The 22,803-nt window shown below is 45.4% G+C and overlaps 1 protein-coding gene across 1 annotated transcript in view; it reads right to left on the bottom strand.

The window, feature by feature from the left end:
- Positions 1-3,670: 3,670 nt before the first annotated feature.
- The window catches only part of srrm3 (serine/arginine repetitive matrix 3), a 41,532-nt gene continuing 22,399 nt past the window's right edge, over positions 3,671-22,803 (bottom strand). Inside the window, exons 3-13 of the mRNA XM_030100767.1 lie at positions 21,930-22,028; positions 21,329-21,409; positions 20,872-20,940; positions 18,172-18,207; positions 17,882-17,932; positions 17,401-17,508; positions 15,889-16,051; positions 6,701-6,966; positions 6,379-6,624; positions 6,139-6,264; positions 3,671-3,920 (exon numbers count right to left, since the gene is read on the bottom strand). Coding sequence (XP_029956627.1) covers positions 3,671-3,920; positions 6,139-6,264; positions 6,379-6,624; positions 6,701-6,966; positions 15,889-16,051; positions 17,401-17,508; positions 17,882-17,932; positions 18,172-18,207; positions 20,872-20,940; positions 21,329-21,409; positions 21,930-22,028 — 1,495 coding nt within the window. The remainder of the gene's footprint in view (positions 3,921-6,138; positions 6,265-6,378; positions 6,625-6,700; positions 6,967-15,888; positions 16,052-17,400; positions 17,509-17,881; positions 17,933-18,171; positions 18,208-20,871; positions 20,941-21,328; positions 21,410-21,929; positions 22,029-22,803) is intronic.

Here is a 22,803-nt window from a genome sequence, read left to right as displayed (position 1 = left end):
CAAGCACAAGTGCAACGCGCCCGATCTACCAAAATATAGCCCATAGTTGGAATGTTTTGAAAAATTTTATCCTTGGACACTTCAAAAAGTTGTGTTTTCAATGACTGCAAATCAGGATTTTTCTTCTTCTGCTGTAGGTTTAGTTTGTAGTGACTTCTCTTAGCACTTTGACCTCAGCACTGCAGTTCAGAATCTCTCGCTCTCTTTTCTCTTCACCCTTCAACTTTTTAATTACTGTGCTTTCTGTTTGTTGCTCTGCATCCTGAAGTTTTTTTCTCCTCACTTTTCCCTGATGTCGGCGTTTCAAAGCGGAACACTGTTCTGGATGCTTCTTCCAAGTAAAAGGAGTTTTTTTCAGACAATATTCAGCACAGGAAGAGAAGAGAAGCCACCTGATTGGAGGAGAGTCAGATCACACTGACACAGAACAGCAACACGTCCCTCCATGGTTTTAATAAATGTTTAACAGCCTGCAGCAACATGCTGAAGCCCCTCTCCTACTGCAGGCCTGCGTGTGGCGTGAATGTTTTTAGAGGCGGTCGTCACTTTAGAGGACGGCGACCCGGGAAGAGCGGAGCGATCTGCAGGAATACGTGTGAGAAACGCTGAGGCTCAAACAGACCAGAGCTGCTCTCGCCAAAAGAGATGGATGCAAATGTTGCCTCAGGTTATCCTGGATCGGGAGGAATGTTTTAAGCTGTCGGCTCAGAGAGGAGAAACATCCAGTGGAAATATCCTCCAAAGAGACAGTTTCTGCTTTTATATTTTGAGGAGCGTCCAGAGCTCTGAAATTACTGTTTGTTTGAATCATAAGTATCAGAACTTGAGGGCAGAGAGTGTTTCAATCCTCTGCTGAGTGTTATCCGTCACCGGTCAGGAACTACACAGCGCCATCTTCAGGAGAAAAGACACACAGCACCTTGAGGATTATGAACTCCAGGCTGTTTTTACACTTCTGGTTTCACACAAAATGTTATTTTTTTGTAAATCTAGTTTAATTTCCCAAAGAGATCTTTGGAAGAGGAAGATTAATCAGTGGATATAAAGTGAAACGGAAACAAAACTGAAGAATTCATGGATTCATATTGTTTTTATCCTAGATTCATATACCTGTTAGTGTGCACGTGTGTATTTACACACACATTCACACACACACACACACACACACACACACACGAAGACTTAAAAAGGGGTTAAAATGATCCTTTATCTGATCTGTTTTGCCTGTGTATTTGTTTTCTGTTCGTTCGGTCTTTAGTTTGGATATAAATTAAACTTTTTTTTACATTTTTATTTAAATAAATATTTTTAATTCTTATTTGAAAACGAATTACACAAATTACACACTAACAAATTCAGTAACAAAAAAAAAAATACATGCTTGTTAATTTAACAAGTAGTAGTTTTAATGTCCATCTACTTATTTTCATTAAATTTTCCTCATTTTAAATTTAAATAAATTCATCCCGCCTCGCACTGCGAGAACCACCAACTGAGAGCGAACAAAGAGAGCAGAGCAGAGTGTGAATATTTCCCCATTTGCTTCTGTTTATTGTCAGGTATAATAACTTGTACGATACAAAGAATGACTGAACCAAAGGGGCGATGCTATACTTGGAGTAAGTGATTGGGTTTGCAGAGTATCATAGTCGGGTTAAGTCTGGTTACACTGGGAATGCATTAGTGGCTCAAGACTGGACGGATGGCAGGAAGGAAGACTTAGGGTGATCCCTGATCGTGTCGCCAGTCTGTTAGCCAAAGCAGAAGCTGCAGAAACTGTAGAAACAGGAGCTGCAGGGACTGCAGAAGCTGTGGGAACTGCAGGCTCTGCACAAAACTGCAGGAGCTGAAGAAGCTACAGCAGAATCTGCAGGAGCTGCAGGCGATGCAGTGACTGCAGGAGCTGCAGCAGAATCTGAAGGACATGAAGATACTCCAGGAGCTGCGGATTCAGCAGAAACTGCAGGAGTGGTAGATGCAGCAGAAGTTGCAGACAGACCTGCCCTCTCTGAGCATGCTATCACACAGTGGAGCTTGAAACCAGGGGACATCTGATAGGTACAGCCCGTGACACGAGGGTTGAAAGAACTCGGTGGCTGGAATTTACAGTGGAGCAGGACTGGCGGACTCTCGTCTCCCAGCAGAGGGAGATTCAGGGACCTCGGCGCAGCCAGACGTCTGCAGTAACATCCAGTGTTACAACTGGCCGGGCATTTAAAGGGCAGCGGCGGGTTCCCGCTGCAGGCAAACACTTTGTCGTGATTACTGTGGAGCACATGGATGCTTCTCTTAAAAAAAGGGGGGGGGGAGACACACGTTCTGGACGATCTTCAGAACATGATCCGATCATCAATAAATTAGACAATAAATAACCTAATAAATAAACTAATAAATACAGTCGATTCATAAATAGTTGCGGTCATCACACATGACTTTTCTGCCGACAGCCACACACACATTCGTACGCACACACACACTCTCTCTCTCTCGCAGGTTTGCAGCAGAATAAACAGAAACATTTCAACAGGGAAGAGAGTAAAAGTACATAATACATATTGCCCCCACCCCCACCCTCCCACTCCACTGTGACCTGTGCACACAGGTGTAGGACATACTGTCAAGGTCAGAGGAGGCGTCCCATCATCCCTCGCTCCCCCCCTCCCACGGTACAGGAGGCGGGAGGCGGGGTCTCGTCTGGTGCATCAGGTGAAAACAAACCTCCTCAAACTATATGGAATATACAGTGCATAGTTTACAAAGCCGTAACTTAGGAGAGTTTACATCTATACAATACAGTCTGTATCAGCTAGAAAAAGTTCCTCTTCTCCTTTTTTCTTTTTTTTTTCTTTGCTTCCCAATTCATTTCTCGTTTGTTCCTGTGTTGATCGCTGTGCTTCAATGAGATGGAAGTGAAGGGGGAAAAAAAAAAAATCCATGGATGTGTATGTCTTCTTCTCGGCTCCTCTGTCTTCTTTTTTTTCATCTCCCGGATATATATTTCTATATATTTATACAGTGTACAGCGGATAATGGACTCATTTTTGGTTGTTTTGTGGAAGATGAGAAAGAAAGTGCTAACCACAACAGTGAGATTTGTTCTTTGGGCTCAGCCAATTCCGTTGAATACCCGGTGTGAGCGAGGACGCGAGCGGTGACAGGACAGCCGAATTCACGGTGACGTGCTGCGTCTGCACCTCCTCTTTGATCTGGGCTCGGCGTGGAGGTGTGACGGTGCAGAGGGGACGAGGCTGGACACAAAACCACTCAAAACTTTGGACACGCCTTCTCATTCAAGGTTTTTTGACCTTATTTTCATGACACTGTAGATTCTCACTGAAAGCATCAAAGCTGTGAATGAACACATATGGAATTATGTAGGAAACAAAGAGGAATGGAAAACCGTTTCAGAAAACGACCTCTGGAAGCTCATCCAGAGAATACCAAGAGTGTGCAAAGCAGTAAACAAAACAAAGAGCGGCTATTTGAAGAATTGCTGATTCCATATACGTTCGTTCCTAGTTTTGATGCCTTCGGTGAGAATCTACAGTGGGAGGTAGTCGTGAAAATAAAGCAGAAAACTTTGAGTGAGAAGGTGTGTTCAGACTTTTGAGTGGTGGCGTCGGTGGCGACGGAGCCGCAGTGCGGAGAGTTCCTCTCTGTGCGTCCGCCTTCAGAAGCCCGGGCTGTCGTAGCTGCTGCGGCTGTAGTAGCTGTGGTGGCTGCGCGAGCGGCTGCGGCTCCAGCTCCGGCTCTGGCTGCGGCTGCGGCTCCAGCTGCGCGAGCGGCTGCGGCTCCGGCTGTGGCTGCGGCTGCGGCTGTAGCTGCTGAGGCTGCGGCTGCGGCTGGACCGCGACGGGCTGCTCTCCATGCTGGACGAGGACGGGCTGGGCCGGTAGTACGGGATGGGCCGCTTCCTGGCGCTGCACGGGGGGAGGGGGGAGGGGGGGGGGACAGTTTAGCTCCGATCGGATCTTAAAGCAGGTTCAAATCTGACACGTGAGGTGTTAAAATGAATCTGTGACTTGTGGAGAGCAAATTATTATTATTATTATGATTATTTCGGATCAGTACAGGATCTGAAAGAGAGCTGTTATGTGGGTTAAGAAAAGCTTGTGAAACGCACACACACAAATCCTCACACACACACACACACCCTCACGCATTGTTAGGTGAAGCTTAAGCTCAGATTGCCGTGTTAATAGCCACCCTGGAAGTGCTTCCTGTAAGGTAATTAGTTGTTAGCTCCCGAAAGAGCCTCGTCTTCTCAACGGAGGCCGACACCCAGAAAAAAAACAAAAAAACAAATCAAGAGTCAACGGAGCTCGCAGACAGAGATAAACGCTATCAGGGTCTCCCTGCTGCTGCACCGTGTCCTTCCAGCAGATAACTCCACCTCGGCTTTTGTCTTTCATATCTGCTGTGGGAATCAAGGCCTGCTTTATAAAGCGAGGGATCCGCTCTTAAATAAAACCCTGATAGCGTTTTGAATGTGTGCGTTGAAACATTAGTGCAGAACCGCAGCGTCGGAGCCGGTGTGAGTTTCAGAGACGACAGAGAGGAGGAGCGGGAAGGAGGAGGCCAGGTTTACTCAGCCGAGCCTCGGGAGTTCAGGTCCCGCTGCGCGGCAACTGTTACCGGGGTAACGAGCCTGCGGCAGCTGAGTCGGGGAGCACGGCGTCGCCTCGGCGCCGGGACCTTTAGGACGGGGAGCGACAGATGACAAAGTAAAAACACCGCGCACGCTCCGCAGGGCTCCTCCTCTTCTTCTTGTCACAGTTCAACAGGTCTTAAATCTGTTTCTGTGGGAAAAGATTCAGTAAAAGAACATAAAAGAATCACTTCTGCAGGACCTACAGTGACTGAGGTTTCTTTATCTAATGTGATTAGTTACTCTTGATAGACGATTATCCCCGCAGCTCCAGCATGCAGTGAAACAAGCACAGCCTCTCAGATGAGAAGATAAAACAACTCGAGAATGTCAAGCAAGTCCAGCTGTCTTATTTACACGAATTCATGTGTCTCACTCGATCAACTGTCATCAAAGAAGGTCATTTCCATTTTCAGACGTGATCCTGAGCGTAAAGAAGAAGAAAAAAAAAACCTGCAGGTGTTCTCAAAGCTGCAAGTCGTTTGTCATGGTTATTTCTGTATTCAAGCTTCCCATCGGTATGTTTGAGTTTCACGGTGCAGGTTGATGCAGGAGCGCTGAAGGAATTCACATTTAGTACAATCTAATTCCTCTGAATGATCTGTGAATCACCTGTGAATCATCTCGGCTTGTTTGCAAGCACAGAAATCTGACGCAGACCCGTGACTCAGTGCACATACACTGAGGATGAACTTTTTAACATCCACTTTTCAAAAGAAATTTGCAGTAGAAGAAATTTTATAACCACTCTGAAATAAAACGTGTGTGTGTACCTTGATTTGTGTTTGTATGTGTGTAAAGACATATATGAGTCTGTAATGAGTACACTTAGATTTCTTCATCAATATTTTAGAATGCTTATATGTGTGTAATATTTTTGGTGTGTAAATGTGTATGTGGGATTTGTGTGTCCCTACAAGCAGATGATGTTTTTTTTCTTTGCCTCCTGACATTAAAGCTCAGTTACTTCAAACAGGACCTGGCTTGACCAGAAAAAGTGCCTGTAAGTCCCTTCTGAGAGCAAAAAAACCCTCAAAAACAAAACATTTACAGCTGAATCTGCATGTAAAAATCCAATGACAGCCAAGGTCTGACTGCTCACACTAAACACATGATACACTCACAAATTGCATTACAAGCGTACAAATCTCTGCAAACATTTTCATATGCAAACATAAACCTGTACGAACAAGACGTTTTGCTACTCTAACAGCCTCACACGTCTACTTTAAACACAGTTTGGTCGCCGCTGCTGCAGGAGCAGAATAATTAGTCTGACATTTGAAGAGCGGGTGGTTTGATGAGCAGACTCTCATCTCTGGCTGCTTCTCAGCATCTCTGCTGCAATCTGCCTGAATGACAATGAAGAAATCTGAATGTGAATCTTCTGTTCGAGTCGGGGTGTAAACGGAGGGGCTCCCTCACACATGCCCCGTCATGAGTGCAGAGCATGATGGGAAAAGCTGCCGTTTCAGCCTGGTGTCTGTTACCTGGTGATCCTGCGAGCCTCCATGAAGCTGGGCGAGTCTCTTCTCCTCTTGCGGATGGGCGAGTAGCTGCGTGAGCGGCGGCGCGCCCGGCTGTCTGTGTCGGAGCGGTTCGGGCTGTCCCTCTCTCTGCAACACACACACACACACACACACACACACAGACAGACAGACACACACAGAGCATCAGCGCCCGGACTCGGACGGAGGTGGAGGTGGACCCTGCTGAGAGCGGCGCCCCACCTGGAGGCGTTCTGCCGGTTGTGGGGCGACTTGGCCTTGCTGGGCGCTCGGTCCCGGGAGGCGGAGCGTGAGGACGAGCGCCCGCTGCTCCACGAGCTGCTGCGCTGCCGCAGGTTGGCCTTGCTGCGGGACTCCTCGTTCTTGCGGCCGGAGGCGTGGCGCCCCGGGGACGCCGACGGGCTCCGGTGGTGCGCCTGGCCCCGCCCGGAGCGGTGGTGGCGTTTGGAGGAGTGGCCCCCTTTCGTCCTGGGGACGGACACAGAAACGTCATCCTTCGTTCGCTCACAGCTGGAGTCGGCAGCGCCCACCCCCCCCTCCTCACTTCCTCTGGTGGCGGGAGCCCCTCCCTCTGTGAGTCTGGTTGTGTTGGGAGTGCGCCGAGTCGCTGCTGCGAGCCGGGGAGTGAGACCCCCGGTTGGGGCCCCTGTGGGCCCCTCTCCTCCCGGACGTCTGGCCCGCGGCGCCGCCCGCCGCCGTGCCGCCCCCGGCCCCCGCCGCCTGGCTCCTGCCGGCGGCTCCGTGGAGCCGCTGCTCCCTCAGCAGACCGGTCTGGACGCCCGCGGAGCTCGCCGCCAGCAGACGGAGCTTCTGCAGAGGAAACAACGAGCAACACAAGGGGGAAAACAGAGGAAGAAGAAAAAGGAGGAAAATAGCGTCAGAGTGTTTCCAGGCGGGCGGCTGAGAGCTACGGTGAACTTGCCAAAAGAAGGTAAACATCTAAAAGAAAAAAGTCTAGGTTTTCTCCATATGGCTTATAGATAGTCCTCTATGGTGCAGCGCATGCAATACTTGGCATGCAAAACCATAATGAGTTGAAGAAATCATAATCGCAAAAACAAACAAAACAAAACAAAACAAAAAAAAAACTAGGAAGAGGAGGAAGAGAGGGAAAACAGAAAAGAAAAGTGTGAACCAAATCAGTTGAGAGCAGAGGCAGAGAGTACAGAGCTACAGACTTCGTAGAGTAGAAAAAGAGGACTTCTTCAGTTTTTTTTTTTTTTTTTTTAAATAAAGTAATGGTTTAAAAGAAATGAAACAGAACAGAAAGAGAAGACAACTTGACGGAACATCACAGAAATGGAAGGAACAAAATAAAGATCACAATTATTGAATCAATCGAATCAGAAAAAAAATCGTCTGCTACTCAATTTTTCTCTTTCTGGATTTATTTTTTTTTTCCTGAAGACAATTGCTGAGATGTGAACAGCGACCCATTTTCTTTGATTATGATAATTTTTTTATTTTTTTTTTTTCAAATGGTTACTCTTGTTTAACTCCCTTCTGGTTAACATCCACTTACCAATAAAGTGGTATTCCCTCCTTTAGTAGGTAAGGTATGAAGAAAAGGGAAAAGTGGGGCAACATAAGTGCATCATTAGATTCACAAAATGCAAGAGAAAAAGACACAAAACCCTTCCCTGCCAGTGACTCATGAGACAATGCATGGAAATCAATAGAAAAGAACTGAAAAGCAGAGAGGAGAACCACAGTGTGCAGGGAGTCCCTCACACAGAGAGTCAACCCTCTGGGCCCCGGCTCAAAGCTCTTTTCCCTCACCTTCTCCTCTTCTCTCCTCGCCGGGGGGGGGGGGGTGGGTTTCTAGCGCTCTAGCACCGGGCAGCGGAGACGCCGCTGCCCGCCTCGCTACCTGATTCTCGTCACACCTTTCCTTCATAACGCTGCAGGGAGCTGCGGCTCGGTCGCAGCAGTGAGTCTTCGTTTCAGTAAGTCGTGAAAATCAGGTTATTCCGGGACTGACTGACATCAAAAAGCAATTCAGAACTTAAAATAAAGACAAAATAACATTTTTTTGCTGCTTTGATTTAAGAGAACAAGCTCGTTTTAGACGACTCTAAGTCTCCAATATTCTAGATGTTTTCAAAATTACTGGTAAGTGTCACAATTTATACCAGCAAATCCCACAAAAAGACCAAAAACAACTTTGAATGAATGTTTGAGTCACACTTCTCTGCACTTCTGGTACATCAGTGGTGTCTTCTTCATTAAGATGAACAGTTTATAGTTTTTTTTTTTTAACAAGAATTCCGTTTCTTTCTTCGTTTAAACCCTCAGAAGTTTGCAAACATAACATTTTCTGAGGAAAGCTGCAGCAGACCCCTGCACATTACTCTTACTCTTTCTTCTTGCATTTCATGCATGTTGCATCCTCAGTTTTGTATCAATCTGCTCAATACCAATGAGAGTCAATGTATTTTGCTTGCTGTGCCATGGCTTCTCTCTTAGACACAAAGTAAATCATGAGTAAAATTAAAATTTTTCTTCCTAAAACCAAAATGTGATTCATTAAAACATCTAAGCTTGACCTGGTTAGTCAAAGACTGATTAAAGGATTGTGTTACTACAGTTTAAAAGCCTTTAACTCTGTTGATTTATTGAACTGACAGCTGCTTTCACTGGAATATACGAGGTGATCCCAGGGTTTGGTTTAGTGGTTTTATCCTCCCAGTTAAACCCAACATGATCTACTAATCTAGATTTAAGACCTGATTTATCTTTTGTTTTTCTGAAACTGCACTTATATGACCATTAGAGGGCATGTTTTGGAGGATATTTTTATTAAACCCCTCCAAACAATAGTGTGTTTTCAAACTGTATGCTACAATTTATTTATTTTTTGCTGAATTTAATGAGATGCGATGTAAAGCGTCTTTGAGTGTCCTGAAAAGCGCTATATAAGACCAATGCATTATTATTAAAGTTTAAAAATGACAAATCCTTTTCTTGCTGTTTCTATTTTGTCCACTGGGGGTCGCACTGCCTCATTAGGAGCAGCTGAAGCTTTAGACCCAGAACAAAAGAGTGGAGAGAGGACAATGTACCAGAACAATGAACACATCAGATATAAACAGATGCATCTGCATTATTTAAGTAAAAATAAAGTCTCTATATAGAGACTATCCTGTAAATTCTTTTACTGTGAAGTTCAGAGGAAATGTGGAACCTTTTGGGCCCATTTTATAATTTTGAATATAAAATATGAAGTGTCCTTTTGAATGTCGGACATTCGATTGAAGGCCAAAACTGAATCAATGCATTATCTATTCTTAATTCTAACAAAATGAGCATCTATTAGCAGCTATTTAGACTTCATTTATTATGACACTTATTCTATAGTTTCCACGCTATAAGATTCAGAGACCAAAAATAAACTATTTATATTATTTACAAACACGTCTATCAGTGACTCCTTTAAACCCTGAAATAAAGCTACTACGCTGTTGTTTTGTGCCACACGTTAAATTCCATCCTGGGGTCTGTGTGTGAGAAAGCAGGAGGTATTGATCGACAGGCTAGCGCCGCTGTCTTTGGTCTTTTCGAGGCATTTGTTGATAGTAAGAAACAAACAGCGCAGCCCCAGCCTCATCCTTTAAAGCGCGTTCGCTGCACAGAACCTCTATTTTAAGCATTCAACCAAAATAGCACTCGGATCGGCGGTTCAGTGGGAGTTGGGGGACTGAAAGTGGTGATGCACAGTGAGACGCCGCTCATTGTAAGCAGGTCAGAGGAAGAGTTTGGCTTTTTTTTTTTTTCTTCCTTTTTTCTTTTTGGTATGAAAGCAAACACAGCTGGCTCTTCTGCATGCATTATCGTGTGAACTGCTCTAAAAAGGTAAACGACAAAAGCACCGACTGACTCTTGAGAGAGAGCTGATCTCCACTAAAGAAAGGGGGAGAGAGAGAGAGAGAGCGAGAGGGAGAGAGAGAGAGAGAGAGAGAACTAAGTAATCGGAGAACACACAACGACTGATTGGTGCTTATGAAAAGTTGTTAGAAATCAACGTGGTGAAGAAGAAAATCATAGGACGGATGTGCTAACTGACCGACAGACAGACAGAGAGATGCTGGACAAACAGGAATGCATTCTACCAAAAAACGGAAAGAAAAAGGAAAAAAAAAAAAAAAAAACGGAAAGAAATGAACCTGGAAGATAGAGCGGGATAGTGGACTTCAGCATGAAGTTAAGGAGGAAAGAGAAAAACCAGAGCTCTAAGTAGTCCAATCTTTTACCAGTCAAATCATAACTGATGAATTCATTTGTTTGAATACCACTGGTGAACGAGAGAGAGAGATATAGAGAGAAAGAGAGAGAGAGAAACATGGACGTCACTCAGGCTAGGGTGCTTGTCACATTCTCATCTGCATAAAGATCACGTGCGTAGGCAAAGCATTACCTACCTTCCATTTCAATCAGTGACACGTATGCAATATCAACAAAAAAAAGGAAAGAAAGAAAAAAGAAAAAAGGAGAAAGGAATGTTCTCCGCAGCGAAATGGGAAAAAGACAATGACCTCTTTTAGTATCAAAAGCTGCATATCGAGTCCAGAGACTGAGGAGGAACAGAACTCAAAAGTCGAAAGCAAAGAGAGAGAAGAGGAGGGCAGGAGGAAGGGAGGGAGGAAATTAATCAACAACAAGAACGACGACGAAAAGAAAAGAAAGAAGTCCAGATGGAAGTCAGAACCAAATCAAAACCAGAAACAAAGGAGATGAATCTAAGAGCTACATGAGTTGCTTGGTCTTTCTCGCTTGTACAAAGGCAGCCATATTTGTATCAAAACGGGGGGGAGGAGGAGGAGGAGGAGGAGGAGGAGGAAGAGGAGGGGGAGGAGGGAGATGAAGAGGAGGAGGGCATGCAGAGATGTGTGAGAAGAAAAAACTAGAAGAGTGAGATGTGACACAGGACACAGATGAAGAGGAAGCAGAGGTGGAGGAGGGTGAAAGAGTGAGGAGGAGGAGGAGGAGGAGGAGGAGGAGGAGGAGGAGGAGGAGGGGTCAGTCACTGCTAAGATGGACAAACTAAAGAGTCAGCACATCAGAAAGGGACCCCAGTCACATTCTGTCCTGGGTCTTCTCCAGCAGCCTGTCCACGTCTGAACTGTTTGTTCCAGTTCTGGGACGTGAGCCCGCCTTTCTTCCAGCCTTCCCTTTTCTATCGGTTTATCACAGCAAACGCAGGTGCAGCAGGAGGGGAGGGGCGGGGGAGGGGCTTCAGGAGCGTTTTCAGATCTGCTCAGAACGGGGAGCGCACATTTCTAAATGGCTCGGGTCCCTTTTTAAGAACGGCGGTCGTTAAAGTCGTCCCAGAGGTTCTCCCAGAAGTCCAGGTGTGAACAAGACATCCATTCATAACGAGGAGGAGGACTAGACCCGCCTGGGACGCGCTCATCCAGCGTGGAGGAGGCAGGAACCACAGAGTCCCGCTGAGACGGAGCCGACGTGGCTTCACGACCAGCCTTTTCTCTCAGATGAACAAAATCAAACCAAATCAGACTCATTACTGCTTCCAGACACTTTGGGATGCAGGAATTAACTTTACATTCTGACGTCATTGTATTTTACGAAACTTCTTGTTCAGAAATCCTGTTTTTTTCTGTCTTCCCTGAACCGATCTCTATAAATCTGTCCTCATTCAGTTTGACTGAAACACTTTGAGGTGCGAAATGTCAACGTTAACCGAGCGCCACTTAATTAAAGAACTATTTCAGTAAAACTAATTTAACTGCTTCGAATAATAAGTCAATGAAAACAAAGACTTGATGAAATTTATTTTTGTATAAATTAAAACATTAAGTTTGTTTTTCTGCTCTTGACACTGAGAAAGAACTTCAAATGTCAGCATCACGAGAGAAAAACTTGGTAATTCACATCTAAATATAGGAAAAAAGTTTTGCCAGCTTATTTCTTATTTGATATTTAAAGACTCAAACATGAAGGTAGCTATGCAGAAAAAATGTCTAGTACAGTGGATAAAGCAGGTTTCTGAAGAGCACAACCCAGAAACTTCGCTGCTCATCCCACAAATGCTTGTTTCTTTCAAATGTAGCTGCATATACAAGAGAAATAACAGCAACAGTACAATACGTATGCATTTATAGGACAGAGAGATAATCTCCTCGTTTTTTCTTCAGAGTTTTGTTGTCCAAATTCTCTTGAGACTTGGTAGTTTAATAACTTCTAATAGAAATCCAGCTTCATACTTTCATGTCACAAAACGAAGAGATGCTTGGTTTTAGTTCTGGATCAGCTTCAGTTACCAGACGATCTCAGTAAAAACTAACGTTTTTCCAGCAGATTCCTGCATGAAGTCACTCTGTGGCGCCACGTTTGGGTTTTTTTTTTTTTTTTTTTTTTTCCCTGAGAGAAAAGACTTGGTGTGTTTGACAAAAGCTGGACGGCTCGCAGTCTGTCGGACGGCCTCCCACACAGTGAACCAGACAGATCCAAACCGGGCTAGAGGACGACTACAGGAACACAAACTGAGAGATGACAGGTAGAGAGGAAAACCCAGAGCTGCCGAATCACACGGCTGCGGCAGTGGAATCAAACCCTGGGTACATCGGGGATCCGTCACACGCAGCCACCCTCTGGTGCCCGCTTTCACTCTGAGTTTGATCAGTTTTCAGTGTCAGCATCTCGTCAAAGCCAGCCAATCGCATGCTTCCCTTTAACTGAGACGGCTCAACGGAGCGGGATCTAACACACACACCTCTCTCTCTCTCTCTCTCTCCTGAACACACAGCAGTGAAAACACCGATTCAGGGACAGAAGAGACACTGCCACCTAGAGGCAACATGCACATCCACGTGGTGGAGTTAAGCAGTCAGAGAGGAGCATGTGTTCAGCCCCTGCTGGTTTCTTTCTTTCTTTCTTTCTTTTTTTTTTTTTTTTTGGCAGGAGCTGTTAGACGCCTGGAGGAGAAGAGGATCTAACACTGAGCAGAGCGTGTGCTTGAGAAGAAAGAAAAAAAAAATAAAACTGTATTGACAAGAAGAAAACTATTACACATACCCAGTTTAACCTACTTGGTCCAGCTCCAAAGCATTTGAGTGCTTCTTTTGTAAACGAGACAGAGAGATTTGGGCATTTATTTCATGAAATTGATAAGGAACAAAACAGTAATGAATGAAATAAGAAAAGAGAGAGAGAGAGCGAGAGCGAGAAAGAAAGAGAGAGAGAGAGACCTCAGAACATGCAAGCTCAGAGCAGAAATCGGGAGACATCAGGGTATTTTGAGCCCGTGGAGATTCATCAGATTTCACCATCAATTCCGCTTTAATCCCAGAACAACGTTCCGTCCTACCGTACCTCTAAAGATGCGGGACTGAGGTCGTTCCCGTAACAGCGGAGTGATTTAAAGCTCTTTTAGGGACATCAGAGAGGAAGAAAAACAGAAGAAGGTGCCAAAACAAACCCAGGGCAGCTCTCCATCGAGCAGGTGGAGTCTATGATTTACGGCACTTCAGGGTTTGAGAGGCTGCTTTCATTTGAAGGACAGAGCGGTGACAGGTTCATCCTCTAAAAGGATTCATCACGGGGCCGTTTCAGATTGAGCGGCGGCGGTTCGGTCTGTCAAAGAGTTCTGAAAGCCGCAATAAAATAGCGAAAGATGAAATGCTGGAGGTTTGGAGTTTACTGTGTGGGATTGGTTAGTTAACTGCTCACCAAGTTAAACAGAGCTCACTTATTCTCAGTGGAAGAAAGAACAGAGACATCAGCTTCTGAACAAGTCAAGTCAGAAAAAGAAAGATATTTGGTCAGAATATCTCAGTTGAATGAACCTGAGGCATGTTTCTGATCACTTATGTTTGTGAACAGAAAAGCTGAACGTCATTCTTCTGCAAATTCCTCTGCTCCTGCGGAGTCTGTGTCTCGACTCGGCGACTGCTGAAATGCTTCCGACTGTCATTTAAACGGTCCATACAAATATTTGTGATTCTTGAATGAATGAATCATCTGTTTTCTCCTCTGAAAAACTCTTCACCTTGAAAAAGCTCCTTTTTTTCAACCATGTTTAAGACTCATTATAATAACTTTATCTTCAATTACATTTTCTCTCTTTTCAAAACAACGATAATATTCCACTCCTACAGGCAAAGCAACATATGAGTGACTCTAATCTTGATGAATGAAGATATTAATGTTTGTGCCGAGCAGTAATAAATCGGTTTTCTGTTTGTCCTATTACGGAAAATTAGGTTAGCCGAATTAAGACTTTGAGATTGACTAATGGCTTTTTGCTTTCTGTGTGTCTGTCTCCCGACAAACTGAATTGAAAAAAATATCAACCTGTGATCTACTACAATGCAAACACATTAAAAGAGAAAGTCCTTTGGTGCCATCGGATTACCTATAAATCCCTGAACAAAATGATCCTCGGTGTGAAGCAGCATTTCATATAAATAAATCCATCAGAATCATTTTGAGACATTTTTAAGAGTTTCACACCATAACCTTTAAATGAAAAGAGTGACCTCTAAATCACACAGATCAGTCATTTGATGTGACGTTATGATATATGTAACATGCTGAATGTATTTAGAATTTTAAAAGAGATGATTTAAGATGTTCATATATTATTACTGTGATTTATCGCTGTATAATCAATGATGTTCTTCGATTACTGTTTAACAATCACTCAAATCCAAATACATGTGACGCATCATATAACTCAAATAAGCTGAACTGTTCTACGGGGGAAGGATAAAGTTCTAATCAGGGTAAAAACAGCTGGTTTAGTCACTGAGCACACAAAGCTGTGTATTGTTCCAAATGTTTAAATATGACACAGCAAACCCACACAGTACAACTCCCCTGCAACTGTATTGATCCGATCTTCCATATGTTCCAGCAGAAACGGCGCCCACCTGTTCAGACCGAGGCTCTGGGTGACTCCTCCCTGCTCGGATCGCCGCTCCACATTAAATAACTGGATTAGCTGTCCGGAGAATGAATCGCAGATTTCTATCACTTTAAAGCAAAGTCACACATCTGACTGCGACTCACGCAACACCGGAGAATGAAGACTTCATCCGTCTCTTCAGATTGACACATTTCCTCTGATACGTCTTCATGAGTGGGAGGTTTTTTTTTTTGTTTTTTTTTTTAACATTTCAGAGCATTCACACCTGTTCCTGACTCAACTTTCGTTGATGAAATTGTCTGGAACGTCAGCAGGTGGCCGCTCAGAGGAAACAACACCTCATTTTTTCCCCCTGCTTTACTCATTAGGAGTCATCACGTAGCAGTGCGGCTCCTCTTTCCATCCCAGGTGTGCTATGCTAATGTGCTCCCAACAGAAACGCTACAACCTTTATTCTCTCTCTTACTGGCAGACAACAAGAACAAAGAAAAGAAATAAAAAAAATAATAATAATAATACACAAAACAACTAAAAAACGGGATGGCAGAAGAGTCGTAGTGAACCAGAAACGAAGCAGCGGGAGCGGCAAGTTTTCCACACAGGACAGGAGAGGAGAGTCTCACATGTCAAACATAATGCCGTTAATGAGAATCAGAACTGGCCTGGAGGCAACCCAGAAAAAAAACCCAACACGTAACAGAAACGTCTCAGGGAGCTAAGAAGATGGTTAGAACATATCTGCAGATACCACTGGAGAGGAAGGGGGGCGGGAGGAGGAGGAGGGTGGAGAGGAGGGGGGGAGGTGGAGAGGGAGGCTCTGTGGCAGCAAAGTAGAGGAGATTACGTACATCGGTCCCTTTCTCGGCCTCGGAGTGGTTGAGCCTGCCGGCCTTGCCGTTGCGGCCGCGCTGGGTGTGGTCGCCGTTGTGCCACGCCGCGGGGCCGTCGGGGCCGGGGGACGGCGAGGGGCCCGGCGCCTTCTGCCCGTCCGTCTTGTGCTTGGAGTTCAGTCTGCGAGGGGAGAGCCACGCGCTCGTTTTTCATCCCAAATAAAGCCGCGCACGTCCAATTATCTGTGTGATATCCTGTGATTTATCTCATCTGCACGGCGGCACAGTTTGGATTTGTTTTTGATTGCTGACAATCCCCCCTCTGTAAATATCCCCGTATTTACAAGCTGTAAAGATAACAGATCGGTGTCAAGTTGGAGTGCTAATGGCTGCGGAAGATATTGAGGATCATTACAAATTGACATTCATTTGGAGAATTGCTGAATAATAGGTTCAGAAACACGGAGAACTGGCCCGATGGAGATGGAATCCTGCTGTCGAATGGGCAGAGGGGGAAAAAAAAACCCAGGAAGCAACACTCATCACACAACAAGACTCAATATATGAAGTCTGTTTTCAAAGTTTATGAGTTTGCAGTGAAGGATCTAAAGTTACTAAAGTTGTTCAGGGAAAGTTACTGAAAATTAAGTACTTGATTATAGTTAATAGTAAAAAAAAAGAAAAAAAAAAGAATGGACTTGAGAGATATTTCTAAAAGTCTTTTTTAATTAGGATGTCTTAATAACGCTGTATCATTATAGCTGAAGTCGAGCAGACTGATCCAATATATCTTCCACCCAATCACGCAGATGGTGGGGAGGAATAAAAGGAGGGAAATAACGTAATTAAGATGCAACAGCCCTGAAACAAAGAGGCTCGTTTCTACATGTGCTGGCCTCATTCGTTAATCGGTATGGAAGACACAGAGCTAATTCCTCTCAAATCTGAGTGGGGAGACTAAAAAAACGGCAGTAAAAATATTAGAAAGTGTTGGAATTTCCTAGTTTCAGTCATAAAATGTGACACCACACATCTAAATTATAAGTATGGACAAACATGAACCAGCTGAACCAAACACCACATACAAACATACATGTGGCGTGTCTGTGTGACTTCATGCCGTCAGATCTCTCAAATTTGAGAACCGTGCAGCGGAGCCACGCTTGCGTTGCTTCAGGGTCAAAGCGAAACCCGGAGTTGTGTTTTGAAATGTGTCACGCCGCTCCCCAAACAGCTGCTTCCGCAGAGAGGAATTGTAAATTCCACGAGACATAAAGTGACTAACAGTGTGACTAACAATGATTATGTTTTTTTTTCATCAAAGTGAACATGAGTGCGGAGTGAGATATCACAGCCGTTTAATGGCGGTTATTACCAGACATGGCGAGGAGCCCCATTTGTATCCTAATCTATCCCCCGAGGGTCCGGAGCAAATGAGCGAGAGACTGACAGTCGCCAGGGCAACCACGCCGCAGTCGCTACGGCAATATCAGTGTGCGACAGCCTGCGTGTGTGTGTGTGTGTGTGTACCTGGTGGGAGATTTGGAGGTGCTCCGTGTGGAGGACAGGGAGGCACTTCGAGAGCTGCAGCAGCTGCCTTGGCGCTGTGAACTCCTGCTGGGGGTCTCTCCGGGGGACCTGACGGAGGAAGGAAAACACACACGCGCGCACACACACACACACACACACACACACACACACACACACAAAAAAAGCCATGTGTATGCGTGCGTACATCATGGGGACACGTGGCCCAGCTCAGCAGTCAGTCTCTGCTGCTTCATGCTTCATTCACATTCTGCGCGAGTCTGAGATAATGGGTGTAAAATAGCAGCAGAGAATATATGAGAGGCTGAGCGTGACCCCAGTTGTACCTGTTGCAGTCTATTGTTTGTTTTACTGGACATGAATTACTCCTACACGCTGCATAATTCAGGAATGTGCGCACCGACTTGCAAACTGCTGTCTGAGTCCTGCAGGCTTCCGGGGGGTGTTTCCGTGTGTGCCTCACCTCTTCTTCTGTTTGTTCTTGTCTTTGTGTTTGTTCTTCGGGCTTCCTGATCTGAAACATAAGCCACACGCGCGATAATGAAGCGGCGCGCATCAAAGCGGGGTGAACTCAACGAACCACTCACCGACACACAGATCGCACCGTCGTTTCAATAAACAGCAATCGACAGGCAGAAATGATAATAACAGGCGTTAAACGAGTACACCCATTTCAAGCTTTGTTGAACACAACAAAGCTTTCAGGAGTTGCACACTACACTAAGATGCTTTGTTTTACTGCTGCATACACACCTGTATCGCCTCTTTTTCCTGGAGCCAGATGTGGATCTGCAAGACAAAAATCATGGAGCATCATGTTAGTGAGATAATCTGCTTCCTAATGAGTCATCTGAGGGTTTTGGACATCACGACACCTGCACATCAATGGAAAAAACAGGAAAAAAACCACGCTGTGTTGGTTTGTCTATATGAGAAAGGATTTATCCGTCTACTTTCATTCCTTGTATTGACGTGGGAAAGGCGGAGTGCTGTGAAATCGGCCAATTTTATATGAAATGACATGACACGGATCAGATTTTTGTGTTCGGTAATTCATTTGATTTGTTGTCTGTTTGAGGTGACGTGTCAAATCGCTGTATCTTTATATCGCTGGTTCATTTTACAACGTTTAAAGATCTGGAATTTGCCTCCCAAGTTGTTTTCTAAATGGTTAGAACTCCGTATGTCAAACGTAAATATTGCTATATTTATAAAATGTAGAGAAAAATTCTCCACAATCACTTTACAGACTTGAATTATAAGAAAAATATATTTCTATTGGATGCTAAATAAATCTCCACGCTGTAGATAGATCTCCGTTCCCAGCTTCTCCCGGAGGGAATATTCCAGCCTGCTGTTTTAATGACACGCGCCGTCCCTGCAATCTGAATCACGTGCATACATCCATATGTGCGGAGACGTCCTGAGAGACGCTCGCAGCAGGACTGGAACCCGCAGGAGCTCAGCGCCGCAATATCTTTCCATTTCCGTCCGCCGACGCCGCATGCCAGGAATAAAGTCCCGTTTAATGACTTCCCTCTTTAGAGAGTCATAATTGAGGAGGCCGGCCATGGCAGAGTCCTCGGCGTCGGACTGACACATCACCTTCAGATCACTTTAGCCCCGGCTGCAGTTTCCATGGTGATTAGTCGGGCCGCTCGGCGAGAGTTGTAGCTATTTTCTTGAAGAGCCCTACACCCCCCCCCCCCCCCCCCCCTGCTGTTTTACACACCTACGGCGTGCCGCGGGAGTGGGAGGGAGAAAAGTGTGTTGATTCGGCTGAAAAACGGGGAGTAATAAAGCTGTCACGGTAATGTATGTGGTTGATATGTGAGCCGGAGCTCCCACCGGAGGGGATCGGCCGGGGACAGATCAGTGAGGAGGGAGGCGGGGGGAGGCGGACGCTCTTCATCATTCTTCTGGCCTCATCCTTCCTCGCCACGCCTTCTGAGGCCAGGACGCAAACGGCGGGGGGTGAATCAACGGAAAGCGAGATGCTAATCAGGAGGAAGTGGAGAGTTTGAGCAGGACAGGCTCAAACTAAGAGGAGCCTTAAAAAGCAGCATCAAAGGAGATTTTCTCCGGGGAGGGACCCTGCATACCGCCCCCCCCCTCCTCCTCTCTATACATTATTCATACATCAACAGTACCTGCAATGCAGAGCATCCTGGCTGTGAGGCTGGGAGGGAGGCAGAACAAAGGGGGAGGCTTCGGGGGGGAGCTGGATGGATGAGGGCTGGGAACGCGGAGCGGGCCGGTGCAGCCATGCTCAGCTATTTAGAGAGAGGCTCATTTTTCTTGTGTTGTGCGGCACACATCCACACTGGGTTATTAGAGCAGCTCCGCTCCCAGTCAGGAGGAAGACCATGTTTTCTTTTCCTGCTTTCATTCCCACCGTCTTTCTGGACCTTACCGTCTTCTGCAGCTCCTCTTTCCTCTCAGCCGCTTGCCTCACATTTTCCCTTTTCGATGTGTCTTTCATTCTTTTCTTTCTTCCCTTCATTTATTCTGAAAGTGACTTTTGTCAGTGTGTCAAATTTTCTATTCTTTCTTTTTTTCCCCCTTTTTAATCTCCAGCTTTGTTCTCGTTCATACTTAACCTTCCTTTATTCATTCTTAACAGATTGTGCAGCTTTTTCCTGTTCTATAATAATTGAATTACTGTAGTCTCTTAATCCTTTTCTTTTGCTCCTTCTGTTCCTTATAATTCTTCTCACTTACTCCTCTTGGTGTTTTCTTTTTATTGTAGTTTTAATACTCATAATGTTTTTATTTTTACTACTTTTGACTGTCTTCATGTCTTATTGGTATTTTCCTTCTGTTACAAATGTTTTTCCCTTTTTTCTGTCTCCTTTTGTTTACTGTTTCCTGTTTTCATTCTTCTGTATGTTTTGTTATTTTTTTCACTTTTCTCTTCCCTTTTTGACTCCACTCTCTTTTCCCCTTCCTTTTTTTGTATTCTCTCTAAAATTCTTTTTCGTTTTTTTGCTTTAAACCAAGTCCTGTCTCCTCTCCATACTTTCTCCCTCTTGTTTTCCTTGCTATGTCTCCTATTTTCCACATTTTTTCTCACCCTTTTCCCTTATTTTCCTTCCCACGTTTTAGTTTTTAAATGCAGTTTCAATGAGTTTCTTCGTGTTTTCCTTCACTCTGTTTCATTCTCTTGGATTTTTCTGGGGGCCTGTGAAGCACATGAACCTTTTTGCCTTCTTGTTCATTCTTCTTCCACCTTTTAACAGTTGCTGAGTTTCTGCCACGAGAGGAAAACGAATCCAGGAGAGGAATGTGAGCGATTTCAGTAAAACTCCCAGCTTCTCATGAATGAAACATAAACCTGTGTGACCTCCTTCACTGTGAGGACAAACTCTGAAGAAGTCAAAGGTTTCCCGCTCATGATGACATGTGACACACACACACACACACACACACACACACACACACACACACACACACCTGTCACGCTTGTGTTTCTTCCCGCTCTTCTTCTTCTTCTCTCTGCGGGAGGGCGAGGAGCTGCCGAACCTGTTGATGGAGAGGGAGACAGACGTTCCGTGACTGCAGAGCGACTCGGAGAAACTGAGGTTTGCGGCTTTGTGCTCCGTCAGAGCGGCTTTGTTAAACGGAGGTGTCATCCTCCAGCAGCTCGGCTCATTTCTCTCTCGGCTCTCTTTTGTCTGCTCTGTTCTCCCCTCTGATCCTTTCTTCTCCTCACCCTCTCCCTCACTCTTCGGCTGACCTCGTCAAAAGCGGAAAAGGCTCGCCGCCCCGCCTGCGCAGGTTCGCTTGTCTGGTGGCTCGTTTGCAACATTCACACACCAAAATAATTGGAGGAGTAATTATTCTGTCAGGAGGGTAAAGAAAGGAGGGGACAAATGGAGGCATTTCATCGGCGGAAGCCGTTTCCACTCACCGGCTCCTCCGACGGCCTGATTTCTTCTTCTTCCTCTTCTTTGGACGAGGGGATGGAGAGCTGCTTGATTTCCTCTTCACCCTGAATTGGCCGCAGACGGAGAAAAACAGAGAGAGAGAGAGAGAGAGAGAGTGAGAACCGGAGCGAGGACGACAGAAATCATCCACTAGTGATTGCTATTATAATCATTTTCCAGTTTTCCATTTCAGATTACAGTTATTTGCCGCCGTGCCGATAACTCGACGATAAGTGTGTGTTTTCTCATTTCCTCCGTTCGCTCAGCCGTAACGCAATATTCACGCAACGCGGTCTTAGCAACCAAACAGCAAATCACTGGGAGGAAATGACACTTAATCTTGTCCGCCAAGTGCCACATACAGACAGCGGGGTCCCAGTGACCATCTGTGTGATGCTTTTCAAATAATAATGGGTGTTTATGGCGGCGTGGAGGCCATCGCCGAGCCTGAACTTTTCTGACGTCTTTATGTTGGGAGGTTCCGGGAGCAAACGCACGCAGCTCTGGGACCGCCAGTTAATTTGACGACAGCTGCTCTGCGCACAATGCATGCATGCGTGCGTGTGTGTAAGCTCCCGGTGCTACCTGCTGTCACTGTGGTAGTCGTGCTCGTAGTCTCCGTCTTCGTAGGCGACGACTTCGGCGTCCTCGTACTCGTCGGGCGGGTAGTGCAGGTGGTTGACCCTGGAGATGCAGAGACACGACGTTGAGGCGATAACATCCGTTTCACTCATTTCACTGCTGAGTACAAACCGATCGATGGAGAGAGAGAGAGAGAGAGAAAGCCTTGGACAACCGACGGCGCTGATCTGTCATCTTATTAGCATGAAACCATTCCCAGCTCAGATTCACTCTGCATGATCAACATGAGTTGGGAAGTGATGGTGCCAACCACAGCGTGGCCAAGGTCGGCCACAGCCTGGGACACACAGGAGGATGTGATTGGTCCAAATCAATGACAACATGACAGAAGCCCTCCGGCTAGAAGGAGGCTCCCAGAGACACTGAGCTGGCTGCTGTGAAATACAATCAAAAAAACGACGTGCATCTTGAGTAAACAAATAAAAACTAGAGGAGGATTGTCAAAAGACAGTCGTAAATAAATGTTTTGCATTAAAACGTTTGATCGCTTTTGCCTCTGTGGGCAATTTACCCAGAATGCTTTTGCTTTTCGGGAGCTCCAAGGCTCCCTCCTGCCTGGGGTCCCAAACTGTCTTGAAACTGAAGATGGTTGGATGACAGATGAGCGTGAAATAAACTGATCTCTCTCGTATGTCACCATTTCATTCTGCGTGGTACCTGTGATTCTCCACTCTCTTTAAAATAAAAAAAAAAAACAACTCTTCTTCAGTGTGAAAATGTGGCTGTCATCTCACAGTACAAAGCATTATCGACACCTTCTGTAGAGGAAGTGTGAATATGAGACACGACCCCAACCCACTGACAACTGGCAGGAGAC

The sequence above is a fragment of the Salarias fasciatus genome, chromosome 10 (assembly GCF_902148845.1).
Source record: "Salarias fasciatus chromosome 10, fSalaFa1.1, whole genome shotgun sequence".
In the NCBI taxonomy this organism is placed as follows: Eukaryota; Metazoa; Chordata; class Actinopteri; order Blenniiformes; family Blenniidae; genus Salarias; species Salarias fasciatus.
The sequence above is the reverse complement of the archived record's forward strand: the minus strand, read 5'-3'. Positions and strand labels throughout refer to the sequence as shown.